Source organism: Podarcis bocagei (assembly GCF_964188305.1).
Source record: "Podarcis bocagei genome assembly, chromosome: 2".
NCBI lineage: Eukaryota > Metazoa > Chordata > Lepidosauria > Squamata > Lacertidae > Podarcis > Podarcis bocagei.
The window spans coordinates 26637901-26657452 of record NC_138126.1 but is presented as its reverse complement, the minus strand read 5'-3'; the positions used below and the strand labels follow the sequence as shown (position 1 = coordinate 26657452).

Genomic DNA, 19552 nt, shown 5'->3' with positions numbered 1-19552 from the left:
AAAGCGGCTTACATACGATAAATAACAACATAGCAGAACGTCGCAATTGCAACACAGATGATATACAAATTACCAAGTCATCAATAAAGTGACCACCTCCTATAAAACATTAACAAAACAACGTTAAAAAAATAGATAACAGCCCAACCACGAGGAAAGTCATATTATAAAGTTCACAAAGTGCTTAAAATCCACAAAACAGTACAGTGGTACCTCGGGTTAAGAACTTGATTCGTTCCAGAGGTCCGTTCTTAACCTGAAACTGTTCTTAACCTGAGGTACCACTTTAGCTAATGGGGCCTCCTGCTGCTGCCGCGCCTCCACCGCACAATTTCTGTTCTCATCCTGAGGTAAAGTTCTTAACCTGAGGTATTATTTCTGGGTTAGCGGAGTCTGTAACCTGAAGCGTTTGTAACCCGAGGTACCACTGTATTAACAACAATATTAACAACAATATTAATAAACAAGCAAGCAAAAAACAAACTAAGCACTGCTGAATTCATGCTCTCTCTCTCCTTCTCTCCCCACCTCCCCATGACTCATAGTCTTCCACTCAGTTCATCAAAAAAACCACATTCACATTATGGTCATGGTAGCAACTTTCTTCCGAAATCTCTGAGGGCTCTGAGGGCTGTAGGGTGGGGCAAGGCAGGTGGAAAAAGCCCTTGCCTGGTGGCCAGCACAGAGTCTCCTTCCCCTTCCCATCCAGGCTGCAGTTGGGTCATTTTTAGACTCTGAACTTAGCAGTCTTATGGGGTTGGGGAATGCCCTTTAGATGGCCATGTGCATTGCCTTGCTTACTCTAAAAAGTGGCAAGCCAGCCCTCCTCTGTCTTGGGGGTGGGGGCTCCTGCTTATTCTACTTGGTGGGGAAACGGTACCTTCTGTCTTAACCCCCGGCCCTGCCAGCAACCACAAATTCCCATCACTTTCTTTCTGGCCAATGGAACTGTTCCTGTGCCCAGTCAGCCTGAACTGGTTACTCAGGAAGACTCCACCTGACACCTCCTCTCATATCCTTGGCTGAGAGGAAGGCACACACATGGTTGACCACACCACTAACCCGCTACCATTCCTCCCCCCTCTTTTTTTTTAGGGTGGCCAAATTGTAAAAAGGACAGGTTTTTGTAGCACCTTTAAGCAGCACCTGTTGAAATTCTAAGACACAGATAAGTCGCCTCTCATCATCTTCGATTTCAGACCGCGTGCTGCAGAAAAGAAAAAAATATATAATAAAACACAGAACTGAACTAAAGTAGCAGGTTGGAGACAGCTGCATAATCAGCAAAGGGAAGAAATGTTTTCTTAAATTTCTGTGTAAATAAAAATGTTTGTGCGGCACCTGAAGGGCATTAGGTGACTCTCTTTATGGAAATGATTCCATAGCTGGGGCACCTTTGTCCATAATCACTATACCTAAGTAGTTTTTCAAAAGGCAGTCCTGTACAAACCTACCTGGGAGTAAGTCCCATTGAACTCAATGGGATGTCCTTCTTAGCAGTAAACATGTATAGGATTGCAACACAAGGATGCAATTCTTTGCCCACTTTTCTTGTAGTAAGCATCATTGAATTCTGGAGATTACTTTTGAGCAGGGTTGCCCTGTTTGTTTCCCCGCAGGATACAACCATTTGCACTTGGCAGCTCAGCCTTAATTAACCTGCCCCTTTTCCCTCCTCGTTTCACAGAGGCTTGGGAGTCGAGAGCAAACCAGAACTGCAGCGAGTTCTGGAGCATCGGCGGCGGAACCAGCTGATCAGGCAGAGAAAAGAAGAGGAAGAGGCGAAGAAGTTGAAATCTCCCTTCGAGCAAGAGCTCCTGAAGAGGCAACAGAAGCTGGATCAGGTAGGACGCAGTTCTGAAATCTTGTTGCAATAAACCGCATCAGAAGTGCAGAGAAATCCACCCTGTACTTACTCTAAACAATCACATGGCGCTCTTCAGTCTTTTCACAAGCAACTCTGCATTGGTAGGTTAGGGGAAAGATTTGTGGGTTTTTATGTGCAGTGCTGCTGTCGAGCTTCATATCAGAGCAGGTAAACCATCAGCAACTAATGTTTTGTGACCAGAGGGCTGTTTCCATCCTTAGCCATCCCTCTGGGCACCCCAGGCCAGCATTGGGTGTGGCCAAAAGTGGGCGCGACCATGTCACCGTCTCACATGCATGCCCACACAGAGGCATGCGGCCAACCCATGTCTCCCTCCCCACTCATCAAACGATCGATTAGATCGGTGGCTCCTGAACATTTTTGGTCCACCACCCCCTTCGTTCCACAAGCTCATCCCCAGTGGCCCCAACCCTACAAGAAGTGCTATTCAGAACAGCAGTCTGCATGACCCACTCAGAAAAAGGCATACACAATAACAATTTAAATCAGTAACAAATAAGTGAGAATTTATGCAGTATCCACTTAAAACGATTTAATTTAACTGATTCAATAAAAATGGATGATTCAGTCCTTTGCACCTCCAGTGCCCCTCTGCCATGCTTTTGACCATGTGTAGGCAAACTAAGGCCCGGGGGCCAGATCCAGCCCAATGCCTTCTCAATCCAGCCCATGGACGGTCCGGGAATCAGCGTGTTTTTACATGAGTAGAATGTGTTCTGTTATTTAAAATGCATCTCTGGGTTATTTGTGGGGCATAAGAATTCGTTCATTATTATTTTCAAAATATAGTCCGGCCCCCCACAAGGTCTGAGGGACAGTGGACTGCCCCCCCCCCCGCTTAAAAAGTTTGCTGATCCCTGACTTTGACTCTTAGCACCCCACTACCTAATCCCACTGCCCACCCCCTGGAGGCTTGTACCACCCAGATTGGGAACCGCAGAGTTAGATCATTTATTTTTGTTGGCTTTATTATTATATTTGTACCCCACTTTTTCCTCCAAGGAGCGTAAGGTGGCTTCTTTGTATCCTCCTTACCCCACACTTTAACTGAACGGGCTGCCACGATTGAACTGTGCTTTGCCACCAAACGAATCCATTTTTATTCTTAAACAAGCACCCAGCACTCAGCTCTTTGCCTTGTTGTTTTGCTGGGATGCACGCCAGCCCCTTTTGCAAAAGCAAGGGGAGCAGGCCAGACTCCCAACCAACAGTAGGATAACAACTGATGAGTTTGCCAGGTGACACTTTTCATGGCATGGGAAGATCAGCGTTATCACCTGTGAAGTCCAGTTTGCAAATCTTGTTGTCGGAGCCAATGGCAAGCGGACCCAGCTAGTTCTAGTTTTGTGCCTTTGCTGAGACTAAGCAGGAGGAAGCAGAAAGGTCATGCCCCCTGTTACTTTGTTTGTAAGTAAGAGGATTGACAGAGAGGGCAGGCTGGGGTTGGTGTGGCAGGGGGCCCGTTCACTGGAGCAAACCAGCCTTCATTGGCAAAGGGCACCCCTAAACCCCAGTCCTTGACATGACGTTGTGCAATTTACCTTTGCTCAGGACTCGCAGGAATATGCCTCAAGCTTTCACCTGCTGATCTGGATAAACCCTTTCGATCCAGGTTCTGCCGTCCGTAATGGGATTGCAGCCACCAGGCCGCCAAAGCCTCCTGCCCCAGCAGCAGAGCAGCTGCTTTCTATCCTGGCTTTAATCCCCAGATCTTAACACCACTTACAAGCTCTTCAATCCCCTTGAAGTCACTGGGAGCTCAAAGCTTGTAAACACCAGTTCAGGATTTCAAAATTTTTAAACCAGCCTGGCGAAACAGGGAAGCCAACCAAAACATTGCGCGTTGCACTCTTACCAGATAGAGATCTTAATTAAATTTTCGGCAGAGCGCCGCACACATCTCTTGAAGGCACAATTATCAACATGTTGCCATGTTCATCCTTCCTGTTTTCATTAACACAGGCTGCTCCCTTCTCTCACGCTAGCTGGTAATTGCAGACATCGCTTAGTGGATGTTCCATGGCTTGGAAAACGCGTAGCGTGAGCTTAGCTGGAAATCTGCTGTAATTAAGCTCTTTTATTTTTTGTTTTTTTTAAAAAACACATACCCCAATACAATTTAAACGAAATACTCTCCTCCTCAAGCATTTAATTAAGAGTTCTTAACTCCTTTTATTTTATTTTAAAGCGTCCTGATTATTATGATTATTAATTACTATTGTCTCAACTCAACCTGATTTCAGCAATTTCCTAATTATTCTGGCTTATTTGCGATTAAAGCTATTTGCTAGACAGGCAAAATACATGATCCGAGCATCCCTTTCCCCCCTCCACTTAAAGCTTTTAGCAGCTGCCTTTCATTAGAAAAAGGGGGGGAGTGTAGGTGGTGCAACAGCAGGACTTTGAATGGGAGGAGATCAAAATGCATTCTCCCCGTACCTTAGCGGTACAGCATCTGCTATACTTGCAGAAGGTCCAATGGTCAGTCCCTGGCATCTCCAGGTAGGGCAGAGAGAGACCCTAGTCTGACCCCTAGGCTGGAGAGGGACTGCCAGTGAGCGTATACAGTACTAAGCAAGGTGGACCAATGGGTCTGATTCCGTATAAGGAGACTTCCTATGTTTCCCCCGCTAGAAGTGTGGCAACATTCCAAGGAGGTTCGTGCTGCTAATCAGCCTTCCTTCCCATTCTACATCCTGCCTTTCTCAAACCAGAGAAGGGGATTATTTTGGCATAGGGTGGCAAGGAGGGCCACCCCTGCAAAACCATCCCCCACTCCCCACCAGTGAACCTTCTGTTTGTAGAAACCTCCGACTGGAATGTAGCCTGCTTGTACAGTGACCCCATGAACCAGAGTCCGCCAGGCACTCCTGTCTTCCACTGCCTCCCACAGTTTGGTCAAACTCATGTTGGTAGCTTCGAGAACACTGTCCAACCATCTCGTCCTCTGTCGTCCCCTTCTCCTTGTTCCCTCAATCTTTCCCACCATCAGAATCTGTCCTTCCAGTGAGCACCCAGGGCTGATTTCCTTAAGAATGGATAGGTTTGATCTTCTTGCAGTCCATGGGACTCTCAAGAGTCTCCTCCAGCACCATAATTCAAAAGCAACAATTCTTCAGCGATCAGCCTTCTTTATGGTCCAGCTCTCACTTCCATACATCACTACTGGGAAAACCATAGCTTTAACTGTACAGACCTTTGTCGGCAAGGTGATGTCTCTGCTTTTTAAGGTATGCTGATCTGCAAATCTTTTCCGGATGAAGAGTGGGATTAAAATACAGTGGTACCTCGGGTTAAGTACTTAATTCGTTCCGGAGGTCTGTTCTTAACCTGAAACTGTACTTAACCTGAAGCACCACTTTAGCTAATGGGGCCTCCTGCTGCCGCCGTACCACCGCTGCACGATTACTGTTCTCATCCTGAAGCAAAGTTCTTAACCTAAAGCACTATTTCTGGGTTAGCGGAGTCTGTAACCTGAAGCATATGTAACCTGAAGCGTATGTAAACTGAGGTACCACTGTATCTTTAAACAGATAATAATAGAGAGAGTGCTGGGGGCCTGATGGTGAGACATGGAGAGCTGCGTTTCCACCACCTCAGCCTGAGGTCTCCTTCCCCTCCCCCCACCTCTCCACACACAAACATATACACAGTTTTATTCATGTATATATCCTTCCTTTCTTCTCCCATCAGTTGGAGAGGGAGCAAGAGAAGCAAGAAGAAAACGCGCCAGAGTTTATTAAAGTAAAAGAGAACCTGAGGAGGACATCAACGCTAACTGGGGCGGAGAAGGTCGCCTAGCAGATGGGAGCAGCTGAGACCAGAATAGAAGAGGAGGACCTTCTCTGCTCGCTTGAATACCTACATGCTGACATCTTCTTATATGGTGGACATTCGCAGTTACGTCTTTGGGGCTGCTTACTGTTTATTAATGCTTGCTCCAGTAGAAACTCCCCAACATGGGCTTTTGCTGTACATCTAGGAAGGAATAACATCGGTGTGTGGGGGGCTGGGAAAGTTTGTGATGCTATGCTAGTAGAAGCGCTTGGGTGGGGAGTAATAATAATGGCCTGAGCCTTCCTCTCGAGTAAACAGGCAATGTTGATGCCCTATCCCATCCCTTGTTAGCTCTGTGCTTAAACCTTGGAGATGCAATGTGTGGGCGATGATCTACGAAGACTAGGCCGCCATATCAATGCCAGGGCTTCAAGACGCTCAGCAGCAGAAACTAATGGTTGTAATAAATTTCAGGTTCAGTCGAGCTAATATTTGGAGTAGCTTGTTGGAAAACCAGGGAAGGGGGCCAAAAAAAGAAAGAAACGAAAAAGGGAAGAGGCTATCAGCGCCAGCTAACCACCAGAGCTCACTCAGCTACGCTTTTGTCACTTTCTGCTGTGTCGAAGCAACACCCACCCAGAAAATGCAACCATGTCAATAAGCGTGTGAGTTTCCGTACTTCACTTGAAGTTTGTGAAAGGCTCCCAGGTCGAAGCCCCCACTTGAAACCTCAGAAAGCCACGGCTGGCCTGTGTTGACAGTACTGAGTGATAGACCAATGGTCTGACCCACGATAAGGCAAGCCTCCTATGTATTGCACCACTGAGATGGGGCGGGGGGGGGCATGTGGTGTCTCTTTGTGTCTATGAGGATGTATTGGTCCTCTCTTAGATTCAGTCGTAAAATAGCACTCCCGTTTCTTTCTGCAACTTAACATGTTACTACAGAAATAGCAGGCCCGGGTTATATCATGCGGTCGGATGCAAAACCTTCTCAACCCTCGTGCTCTGACATGGGGAGCAAGGGTCGTATTCCAGAAGGGGCCTTTAGGAGCTGTGTGGAAGGAATAAGAAACCATGTCTACAAATGTGTTGCTTTCAGAATATGGAGGAAGAAAATGGCGGTCTCAGAGAGACGGGAAGTGGTGGTCTAATAAGAATCACAGCAGCTACATAGAGAGGGCCTGTGAGGACTCAGGTCAATGGCCTAACTCAGGCATGGCCAAACTGAGCCCTCCAGCTGTTTGGGGACTACAATTCCCATCATCCCTGACCATTGGTCCTGTTAGCTAGGGATGATGGGAGTTGTAGTCCCAAAAAAGCTGGAGGGCAAAGTTTGGCCATTTCTGCCCTGACTAGTCCAGCACCCTGTTCTCACAGTGGGAAACCCTTAGGCAAGACCCGAGTTCAAGAGTGCTCTCCTCTCCTGTGGTTTCCCCGCCATAGATTTTCAGGAGCAGTACTGCCTCAGACCGTGGAGACAGATAGCTATTGTGGCTAGTAGCCTTCACCGTGAATCTGCTGGATCCTATTTTAAAAGCTTCTGAGTTAGTGGCTGTTGCCGACTCCCTTGGGAGGGAGCTTCATGGTTTACTGCACTGCGTGAAGAAGGAGCAGTTCTATCGCACATAAAAGTACTTCCCTTATCTTTATTTCTTTGTTTAAAAAAAGTAGGTCCCTTCCCCCCGCCCCCTTAGTGGTACAACGTGAATTGGGTGGGGAATTCTTCTTAAAGCAAGAAACAAAAGTTGAGAAATATTTCCCTCACGGAAAAATTTGGAATAGTAATGAGAAGTTGGTTCAAAGAGAGCCTCAAAGTGACTTCACACAGGGAGGCTTGGCTTGGGACCATTTAATCCATAATACAACCTCCTGGTAGATATTAGGAATTTGCGTGTGTAAACCCTGGGGCTCGCCATTCCAAATGTTCTGGAACAAGCCACGTCTGAAGGCTATGCAGAGATCTTTCTTGGGCAGTGTTTTAACAGCTCCTGGAGATCTTGTACTATATGAGTCAGAATTCAGCCTATACAGAGGTACCGGAAATTGTGCTTCCCAAAATGTCTGTTACTTTTCCTCGAAAGTGCATATTTTTATTATTATTACCCCAAAGACACTCATTCTGTACCCTACTTAGGTATACTGTGCTATATAAACATAGTGATATCTGTGCACCTGCTGCATGTATATTATTGCACATGTTCATATTAACAACTTAACTGCCACCATTGCTTTCTTGGGGAGAGAACATTTTATCAAGAGAGAAAAAACAGAACAAAACCTGAATTGATGAGTAATTGTATATTTTGCTAGATATTCTATGAATGAAAACAGCCGGCAGCCAAAATAAACTGATTTCATTTTTCTAAGGAACAGGTGATCTTTTAAATCTACAACTTCAGGCTTAATCAAGGCGGGTGCTTCAACTTTCGTGGTCTTCCTCCCAGGTGACCACCTTCTAATTAAGAGTTGCACACTGGGATCTCCACCCAGGACCCATCTAGGGAGAAAGAAAGCATAGAGAGGGAGACCAGGAGCCACATTCCTCTCTGGGCAATGTTCTGCTGGTGGTGGACACAATCAGAGAAGAAAGTGGACAGAGCAAAAATGTAGCTTTTATCTTCATATAGTTGGCTAGTTTCTATGCAGCAGGGCTCCTGTGCCCCTCACAGAGCTGCAATTACTGGAGTGGTTTAACAATCAATGCATCTTCAAGAGGAAATCTGAGAACTGTAGCCTCTGTGAGGGAAAGATGGGCTCCTAACCAACTCTAACCAACCACAGCTTAACAAACTACAGCTCCCAGAATTCTGTGCGGAAAAGCCACAAATTTTTAAAGTTGTTGTTGTTGTTGTTATTTATTCCCCAGCCACTCTGGGCGGCTTCCAACAGAATATTAAAATACAATAGTCTATTAAACATTAAACGCTTCCCTAAACAGGGCTGCCTTCAGATGCCTTCTAAAAGTCTGGAAGTTGTTTTTCTCTTTGACATCTGGTGGGAGGGCGTTCCACAAGAAGACCCTCTGCCTGGCTCCCAGTAACTTGGATTCTCGCAGTGAGGGAACCACCAGAAGGCCCTCGGCACTGGACTTCAGTGTCCGGGCTGAACGATGGGGGTGGAGACGCTCCTTCAGGTATACTGGCCCGAGGCCCTTTAGGGCTTTAAAGGTCAGCACCAACACTTTGAATTTTGCTTGGAAAGTGGCTTTCAATGTGTGGTGTAAAAGCAGCCTTTGTCTAATTCCCTTTCTGTTTCTGTGTGTGAGGCAGAAAGAGAGGCTGCATCTACACAGCTTTTTTAAAAAAAGCTCTGAAAATGCTCTGGTGAAAACAATTTTAAAGCTCGCAATGGAAAATTAGAGTTCTTATTTCAGCTCTACAGCACCATCTGGTGTCAAAGTGTTAAAACGCATTTATAACTTCTTTTTCTTTTACTAATGTAGCTTGAACTTGAGCCCAAAGATCATTCCTCAAGGGAACCCATATACTGTCACTGGAAAGATGCTAAACCCAGGCAAACAGCTGCCCTCATTACTCTGGTCAGGTATATTAGCCTCTAGTGACTTATGGGTCAGGTTCAGGTCAGCAACATTGTGAAGCTACTTCCAAGGCCCCAGCCCTGCAAAGAATTCATCTGCCATCTTCACTATTTCGGTGGACATCATGAAATCTATTAGAGCGCTTCACAATCCAAGGATGTATAATGCAGCCAGCTGTCTGGAACGCAGCAGCAAGTCTGGGTTTGGCCAACGTCTGGATAAAAGAGTGCCTGGGTGCTTCCACCTTGCTTTTCAGAAGCAAGATAGGATACAAATGTATTAATAATGATGGTGGTGATATTTAGAATCTTTGAACGATGCAGAATCTCAAAAGGAGAATAAGGTCGTGAGATTCAGTTCCCCATTATTAATTTTGGGAGGGCAAATCCTTTGATGTGTCTCGCCCGTTCGTTGTTCACAATATTCCCCCTGTGGCTGAGATACTTACCGTATTTTTTGCTCTATAAGACTCACTTTTTCCCTCCTAAAAAGTAAGGAGAACTGTGTGTGCGTCTTATGGAGCGAATGCAGGCTGCGCAGCTATCCCAGAAGCCAGAACAGCAAGAGGGATTGCTGCTTTCACTGCGCAGCGATCCCTCTTGCTGTTCTGGCTTCTGAGATTCAGAATATTTTTTTTTCTTGTTTTCCTCCTCCAAAAACTAGGTGCGTCTTGTGGTCTGGTGCGTCTTATAGAGCGAAAAATACGGTGATTAATGGGGTCCCATGAACACCTGGGAGCGTTGGCAGTCCTTGCTCCATCCGGCCTCATTTCATAACAGCCATTTGGCAAGGATGCCAATTATCCTTAGAACACCTTGTGGCGGCAAAGAAGACAAAAGCAAATCCTGCCCTGGAGCAAAGAGGTTTTGACATCCCCAGGCAAGCCTGCCCTGTGTACGAGTTGCATATCGATGCCCACAGCCCAAGCCCTCCCACTTCAACCCACCTTCACATGAGCAGGTAAATGAACCACAAAGGAACTAGCGTAGCACAGCATCCAAACCCAGGATCATGGTTTGTTTTGCACTCTTGCACCAAGGACAAGTTCTAGTGTCGCTGCTGCCAGAACTGCTTCGGGTCTACTGTCTTCTAGTGGCTATAGCAAGTGCAGCTGTAGTTAATGTTAAGTTGTGGGTGAACATATCAGAGGACACAGCGATTCTTCAAACAGCTCTAGTTTATTCACAGGCCAGAACAGAACTGAACTGAAGGGTTCAGCCAGCCTGCTTATATAGAGCTCCACTACAACGCAACAGTAACCATTTTCTGTAACTATCCAATCACTGAATGTCACTTTCAATCCCTTATTTGCATATGTGGACCTGAGTGAAAACTATCTACAGTATCCCCCTGCTGGCCCAGGGTGAAAACTTCAGTACATAACAGTTAATACATGTATACATTCACAGCGCTTCAGCTTGAAGTTGCACAAGGCTTTGATCTAGTCTGAGCCTGACAAAAATGTTTAAACCACTGAACACATTGGTTTGCATCCATCTGTCTCGGAAGACAATGGAGGGATGAGTTGAACCGTTGGAAGGTTGCAACGTCTGCTGTGGCTATAAAGATCGATAAGGGAGAGACATGTTTTGTTGCAGCTGGGGCAGATGAAGGCGTCTGGTTGTGCTGATGCAGAGGCACTATGGTGTTTCTTCTCTCTGCACCCCTCTCAGAAGTCATTCCTCCCTTGGTCACCGCTGCAGACAAACGTCCTGGCTGTGTGTCTCCAGGCACTGCAGTCGTCATAACTCCTCGCAGCCGCCGAACTGAGCATCTCTGCCTGGGGCCTCCACTCTGCCCATCACCGCCGCTCCCGCTAGGCTGTACTGCGGCTGCGCAGCCGAAGGACCCAAATGAGATGGGCAGCCTGGCACGGCCTATGAATTGATGAGGAGCCTTGAGAGGAGAGCGTGGGCAACCATAGAGAAAGCAGATCAGAGAGAGGAGGCGGAGGCAGAGGCACAGGCGCGGGCAGGTGTTCCAAGGGCTAACCATAGAGGGGGAAAGCTGAGGAAGGACCGCAAGTGCTTCTCCCATAGATTTGTAGTGGTAGAAGAGCATAGATGGTCTGATCTACGGGTTTACTTCAGGCGCTATTTCCCCGCCCCCCTTCCTCCCGCCCCGCCTGATGGAACTGAGAGCTGCAGATGGAGCACAAGAGAAAAGATACAGAACTGCAGCAGCATCTTCGTAGCTTGGACTTCGTTTTGCACGAAAAGTGGTTGCTGCTTGTAGTTATTTAATTGCAGTGTTTCATCAGCTGGTGTCTTGAGCAGCAACCTCTGGAAACAAAGGGCTAAAAACCGGCGCTGCTCTCCAAAATTATCTGGTCCCTTTTAACTTCATATTTCAGCTGCTTGTCTAAAATCCCTTATTTTGGCTGCTGATCCCTTATTTTCAAATCTGTAAGTTGACAGCTATGATGCTGCCAGACATAACCTATCATTTTCTAAGGGGGGAGGAATTTAAATCCCATTATATATAATTTACAGGCATAGACAAATCTGGTCCAGAACTGGGAGCCATCTTCCAAAGGTAGGAGCCAGGATCAATAATGGACAAAAGTATTCCCCTTGTCAGGATTTCCTGCTCTCTCTGTGTGTCTGGATTGGCTAAAAAACCCCCCACAAGATTCTTCCACCTTCTATTTACACTTTGTGGCACTAGCTGGTGTTCAGGCTAGCTCTGCTGCAGTAGTGATAAAATAGCCCTACAATATTTCCACCCTGTTGAATGAGTCTGAGAAACAGACACAGACACATAACTTACCTGAGTTGTGCATATGTTCAGACATGACTCCCTTCCTTCTGAAAGGCTCATCCTTACTTCAGTTGTCAGTTTGTTCCTACCACCCCCTCAACTTTACAATGGTACTGGGATGTTTCATCTATTTGACAAGCAGATCCCATTAACTCTAAGGGACTGAGTAACTTTATATATATATATATATATATATATATATATATATATATATATATATATATATATATATATATATGCTTTCGTAGATTTTCACGGGTACAGGAATGCAGGTTTTGGTGTCTTCGGGTGTCTTCCCGTGTAAGAGTTGGGGTGTCTAGGCGACGTTTCGACGAGGTCTCACTCGTCATCTTCAGGCTGGTGCTTTCGGTTTCTTGTTACTGGAACAGAGCAGGATCTCAGTGTTTGAGTTCCTATAAATACTGTTGAGGGGGTGTGGTGTATAGCCTCCAACGTTCTGGGCAGAGAGGAAGTTCCCAGGTTAGTGTGTCTTTTCTTCTTTTGTTCATTAATTATTTGAGGGATATCTTGAGTGATTTCTTGAGTGATATTCTGAGTACCACTTAGGAGGGTCATTAGGTGTGGATTAGTTGCTAAAGCTTTCGTGTCTTGACCTCTTGACCTTGTGAAGAGTTTTTTCTGAGAAGATGGCTGTACTGCACTTAGTTGTGCTGTGGCTTGGCTTCGTGTATAGGGGCGAGCTGTGGTTTTGTGCCCTGTGCCAGCCAGATCTGTGTAGGGATTGCAGGGGGGTGCAGCATCCGGAGGTGCCACTATGGTTTGGCTACTGGATGGTGTCTGTAATTTATCTGTGGAGAGGGTCTGGGTTTGGGTCTGGTGTGGTTGATTGGAGATGGCGTTCTGTGTGCCTCTGGTTCTGGTGTCGGTTTTTGTGGGGAGGGCTATTTTCCAGATGTCTGGCAGGCGGGACGTATCGTCACGCTTGTTCATGTTGTGAGGGTGTTTCTCTATCTCGATGGCTTCCATGATTATTCTCTTGTGGTGGTGTTCCATGTTAAAGAGCAATTTGGAATCTGAAAAATTAATTTCGTGTCCTGTTTCTTTCATGTGTTGGTAAAGAGAGGAAGTTTTTTCTTCTTTTTTGACGGCATTCTTGTGTTCTGCGATACGTGCATTTATTCGTCTGTTTGTTTGTCCAATGTACGTGGCTGGGCAGACTTTGCAGGGTATTTCATAGACCCCTTGGTTTTCTAACTGGATTTTATCTTTGGGGTTTCTGAGGATATTGGCTATTTTTTGGTTGGTGCAAAAGGCTGTTTTGATATTGTGTTTATGGAGGATTTTGCTAATTTTATCTGTAGTGCCCTTGATATAAGGAAGGAGGGCCATGCCATTGTTTTCTTCTGTGTCTTGCTTTTTGGGGGGTGTTTCTTTTTGGATTAGCTTCGTAACCCTGTTTTGCTGGTATCCGTTGGCGATTAACACATTTGAAAGATTCTGTAACTCAGTTGTCAAGTGGTCTTTGTCAGCCAGGCGTTTGGTTCTGGAGATGAGAGTCTTGGCTACGGAGTTTATTTGTGCAGGGTGGTGGTGTGATTGTGCATGTAAGTAGCGGTTGGTGTGTGTTTTTTTCCGGTAGATAGTGTGTCCTAGGGAGCCATCAGGTTTTTTGTAGATTAGGACGTCAAGGAAGGGAAGTTGGTTGTTGGCTTCTATTTCCATAGTGAATTGTATTTTGGGGTGTAGGCTGTTGAGATGTGTGAGGAAGCTATCTAGTTTTTTCTTCCCGTGTGGCCAAATTACAAAGGTGTCGTCAACATACCTGAGCCAAAGTTTGGGTTTGTGTTCTGACTTGTCTAAAGCATTGGTTTCAAAGTGTTCCATGTACAGATTTGCGATGACCGGTGAGAGGGGTGATCCCATAGGTGCTCCTTCTATCTGTTTGTATCTTTGTCCATTGTGGATGAAGTACGTGTTGGTTAGGCAGTGGTTGGTCAGGTCCAGGATGTATTCGGGGGGATTGTATTTGTTTTGAATGGCTGTCAAGGCTTCATTAATGGGCACTTGTGTGAAGAGAGATACAAAAAAACCTGATGGCTCCCTAGGACACACTATCTACCGAAAAAAAACACACACCAACCGCTACTTACATGCACAATCACACCACCACCCTGCACAAATAAACTCCGTAGCCAAGACTCTCATCTCCAGAACCAAACGCCTGGCTGACAAAGACCACTTGACAACTGAGTTACAGAATCTTTCAAATGTGTTAATCGCCAACGGATACCAGCAAAACAGGGTTACGAAGCTAATCCAAAAAGAAACACCCCCCAAAAAGCAAGACACAGAAGAAAACAATGGCATGGCCCTCCTTCCTTATATCAAGGGCACTACAGATAAAATTAGCAAAATCCTCCATAAACACAATATCAAAACAGCCTTTTGCACCAACCAAAAAATAGCCAATATCCTCAGAAACCCCAAAGATAAAATCCAGTTAGAAAACCAAGGGGTCTATGAAATACCCTGCAAAGTCTGCCCAGCCACGTACATTGGACAAACAAACAGACGAATAAATGCACGTATCGCAGAACACAAGAATGCCGTCAAAAAAGAAGAAAAAACTTCCTCTCTTTACCAACACATGAAAGAAACAGGACACGAAATTAATTTTTCAGATTCCAAATTGCTCTTTAACATGGAACACCACCACAAGAGAATAATCATGGAAGCCATCGAGATAGAGAAACACCCTCACAACATGAACAAGCGTGACGATACGTCCCGCCTGCCAGACATCTGGAAAATAGCCCTCCCCACAAAAACCGACACCAGAACCAGAGGCACACAGAACGCCATCTCCAATCAACCACACCAGACCCAAACCCAGACCCTCTCCACAGATAAATTACAGACACCATCCAGTAGCCAAACCATAGTGGCACCTCCGGATGCTGCACCCCCCTGCAATCCCTACACAGATCTGGCTGGCACAGGGCACAAAACCACAGCTCGCCCCTATACACGAAGCCAAGCCACAGCACAACTAAGTGCAGTACAGCCATCTTCTCAGAAAAAACTCTTCACAAGGTCAAGAGGTCAAGACACGAAAGCTTTAGCAACTAATCCACACCTAATGACCCTCCTAAGTGGTACTCAGAATATCACTCAAGAAATCACTCAAGATATCCCTCAAGTAATTAATGAACAAAAGAAGAAAAGACACACTAACCTGGGAACTTCCTCTCTGCCCAGAACGTTGGAGGCTATACACCACACCCCCTCAACAGTATTTATAGGAACTCAAACACTGAGATCCTGCTCTGTTCCAGTAACAAGAAGCCGAAAGCACCAGCCTGAAGATGACGAGTGAGACCTCGTCGAAACGTCGCCTAGACACCCCAACTCTTACACGGGAAGACACCCGAAGACACCAAAACCTGCATATATATATATATATATATATATATATATATATATATATATATATATATACACACTGCACTAATCTCAATGAACTATAACTTCCACCCGACCACCAGTTCACACATGCACACAATTCCCAGCTCTCTTAACTTCCCTGTCCTAACTTCTTGACTAGACCCAAAAATACCCTTATTCTTTGGACCTACATTCACATTTGGAAATCTGTCATAGACAACAATACAAGAAAGCTGCTCCCCTATTTGTGGTTTTATTGTTTCCGGGTGGCGCTGTGGGTTAAACCACAGAGCCTAGGGCTTGCCGATCAAAAGGTCGGCGGTTCGAATCCCTGCAACGGGGTGAGCTCCCGTTGCTCGGTCCCTGCTCCTGCCAACCTAGCAGTTCGAAAGCACGTCAAAGTGCAAGTAGATAAATAGGTACCGCTCCAGTGGGAAGGTAAACGGGGTTTCCATGCGCTGCTCTGGTTCGCCAGAAGCAGCTTAGTCATGCTGGCCACATGACCCGGAGGCTGTATGCCAGCTCCCTGGGCCAGTAAAGCGAGGTGAGCACCGCAACCCCAAAGTCGGCCACGACTGGACCTAATGGTCAGGGGTTCCTTTATCTTTACCTAAAATTTATACACTGCTTGATTGTAAAACAAACAAACAAACACCTCAAAGTGGTTTATGACCCATGCCATAGAGCAGTGTTTCCCAACCTTTTTTGGGCAAAGGCACACTTGTTTCATGAAAAAAATCTCGAGGCACACCACCATTACAGCCCCGTGACGTCAGCGCGCAGCGTCACGCCGGGAGGGACATGAATTGCTAGCAAATTACATAATCACCTCCTTGAGGGCTGGCTCATCTTCTCCGAAGGCAGAACCCCATTAATTAACAGGACAGACTCACACCATAGCCAAGACGAGGGGGGAAAACCTCAGTCATGCACAGTCATGCACATGTGGGGGCTAAATGAGGACGAAGACCGGGCAGAGAGCAGGGTTCAAATCACCCCACCTGGCCAGGACAATCCCTGGGTGCTCCCTTGGGCCACTCGCCTGACCCACCTCGCAGGGCTGTTGTTGCGAGGATAACACGGGGAGAACCACGCGCGCCCCCGGGAGCTCCTTGGAGGAGAAAGCGGGCGATGAATGCAATGCACGAAATATATGAGAAGCGACCAGGTTTTGCAGGTGAGGGGCCCCCGCCAGCCTCCGCTTCCAACACCCGGCGCAACGACGCCGAAGTTTCCCCCCGGGCTCGGCTCGGGGAGCAGCGCTGCTCCCCCCCGGCTCCCCTTCGCCCTCCCGGCTCTCTCTGCCGCCCACTGGGGACCCCCCTCACCTGCTAAGTCCGGAGCGCCGGTGGAAGTTGCATGCATGCATGCAGGGCGCCGCGTTGCCATTGCATTGCACTGCACTCCATGCAACGCCTGCACACATGCATTGCCTTGCACGCCCGCCAAGGGGTCTCCCCGCGGTCCGATGTGTCCCCTCCGGCGTGGATGCAGCATTGCAAAAATAAAACCCCCCCGACGCAGCCCTACCTGGGGGGCAGCCTCCGCCTCCGCCGCTCTGCCTCCGCGGGGATCCCCGGGCTCCATCCTGCCACCCGATCTCCGCGGGGGCGCAGGCAGGCTGCGCGGGGTCTGCGCGGAAGAGCCCCTGCCCACCCGGCCGCCGCGCTCATTCCATGGCCGGGAGAAGAGCGCTTCAAACAAAACGCCCGGCCCGCCAGGCCACGCTGGGAAACGTAGTTCGCGCACCCCGCGTGGGCGCGGAGCCCAAGGGCGAGGGGGCAGCCCCCGCGCCGGGGACGGAGGGGGAGAGGCTGGGTGCAGGGGTGGAGGGACGGGTGGGCGAGCGAGTGAGTGAGTGGCAGCCGCCAAGCCTTGGCCGAGAGCCAGGAAGGGCCTCCCCGGAGGAGGAGGAGGAGGAGGAGGGAGGCGCAGAGCGGGAGGGAGGGAGGGAACCCCAGGGGTCATCTAGTGACGGCGCCCCAATCGAAAATTTTAGTTTAAAAAAAATATCTTACAAATTTTTTAATTTTTCCCGCGGCAAACCAGGCAACATCTCGCGGCACACTAGTGTGCCGCGGAACAGTGGTTGGGAAACACTGGCATAGAGAATAATACCAAAAAAGAGAAAGAAAGATTCCCAAAGGGTTAGGGTGCACCCTGCCCCCCCCCATCAAATATTTTTTTTAATTAACTCTCAACCCAGTCATTTACCCTCTGGTACACTGCAAAGCACCATGCTCAAAAATGGCACAGAATATACTAATAAATATGTCAACTTACATCCACCTACTGCAGGCTCAGAAACATAATTTCACCACTGGGGGGTGCTTTTATACAATATTCTGAGAAGGAGTAGCACAAAGTTTACTCTAGCTCAGGGTTGAGAAACCTGCGGGCCTACATATGTTGTCGGATTACTGTCCTATTGCCAGTGTGGCCAGTGAGCATGGATGATGGGCATTGTAGTCCATCAGTATTCCAAGGGTGGCAGGCTTCCCACCCTTGCTCCAAAATACGCATGTAAATTCATCCCCGGTACAGGTATGGGGAAACTTTGGCCCTCCAGATGTCGGTGAACCACACCTCCCACCTGCTCCAGCGGGCATTGCCAATGGCCAGGGAAGTTGAGTGTTGCTACACATGCCCCAATACATGTGGCCTGCATAACTCAGAAGTGAACTGTCATTTTGCTTGGGAAACTGCAATTCCTGCAACCAGCTTAAGAGGGTGGAGAGGTGGAATGTCTTCAGCCTAATCTGAGAAACACCTGGACAATCCTTGCAGGAAACGCAATAAAGGATTTACCATATTTTTCGTCCTATAGGACGCACTTTTTCCCCTCCAAAAATGAAGGGGAAATGTGTGTGCGTCCTATGGGGTGAATGCAGGCTTCAGGAAGCTCTGCGCAAACCTTGGGAGACCGGCTCCGAGGGTAGCGCAGAGCTGCCTGCAGTCCCGGGATCAGCGCAGCTCTGCGCGGCCACCGGGAGCTGGGCGCGAAGTCCCGCCCCGCTCCGGATGGCGGCGCAGAGCTGCCTGCAGTCCCGGGATCAGCGCAGCTCTGCGCGGCCACCAGGAGCCGGGGGCGAAGCCCCGCCCCGCCCTGCTCCCGATGGCCGCGCAGAGCTGCCTGCAGTCCCGGGATCAGCGCAGCTCTGCGCGGCCATCGGGAGCGGGGCGCGAAGTCCTGCCCCGCTCCGGATGGCGGCGCAGAGCTGCCTGCAGTCCCAGGATCAGCGCAGCTCTGCGCGGCCATCGGGAGCGGGGCGCTAAGTCCCGCCCCGCTCCGGATGGCGGCGCAGAGCTGCCTGCAGTCCCGGGATCAGCGCAGCTCTGCGTGGCCATCGGGAGCGGGGCACTAAGTCCCGCCCCGCTCCGGATGGCGGCGCAGAGCTGCCTGCCGTCCCAGGATCAGCGCAGCTCTGCGCGGCCACCGGGAGCCAGGGGCGAAGCCCCGCCCCGCTCCCGATGGCAGCGCAGAGCTGCCTGCAGTCCTGGGATCAGCGCAGCTCTGTGCAGCCATCGGGAGCGGGGCGCTAAGTCCCGCCCTGCTCCGGATGGCGGCGCAGAGCTGCCTGCCGTCCCAGGATCAGCGCAGCTCTGCGCGGCCACCGGGAGCCGGGGGCGAAGCCCCGCCCCGCTCCGGATGGCCGCGCAGAGCTGCCTGCAGTCCCCCCCAAAAAACTAGGTGCGTCCTATGGGCTGGAGCGTCCTATGGGGCGCAAAATACGGTACCTTAATCTCAGCATTAAGGTGCCGATGGTGGAGGAGGAGGAGGATATTAAAGTAGTAGGGCATCACAGTGTTTTAAACATACAGTCCACGTCAAACGATTTCTGCATCTAACCCAGTATTTCCCACCAGGGCTGGCAGCAACTCTGTGGAGTCTCAGGCAGAGGTCTCTCCCATCCACTGCTGCCTGATCTGTTCTTGTTTTTTGCTGGAAAAGCTGGGTATTGCAGCATGTGCTCTGCCACTGAAGTTTGATCTTTCCCCAGCACAACACACACCCAAGAAAATCCACAGATGCTGATTATTGATTATTGGCCAGTGGACTTCATTTAGGTGGTGTGCAACATGTTTCCTGATTTGCGGTTGAAGGCAGGTTGATGGCACATTAAATATGTCTATTGGTTTTTAACTGCGTTTTTATTGCTTCTTTTATTTCTTACATTGCAT

At 48.4% G+C, this 19552-nt stretch overlaps 1 protein-coding gene across 1 annotated transcript in view; it reads left to right on the top strand.

Annotated features, from left to right (window-relative positions):
- The window catches only part of FAM107A (family with sequence similarity 107 member A), a 35135-nt gene extending 27102 nt beyond the window's left edge, over positions 1-8033 (top strand). The window contains exons 3-4 of the mRNA XM_081184389.1: positions 1688-1844; positions 5582-8033. Coding sequence (XP_081040515.1) covers positions 1688-1844; positions 5582-5689 — 265 coding nt within the window. The 3' untranslated portion in view covers positions 5690-8033. The remainder of the gene's footprint in view (positions 1-1687; positions 1845-5581) is intronic.
- Positions 8034-19552: the final 11519 nt, after the last annotated feature.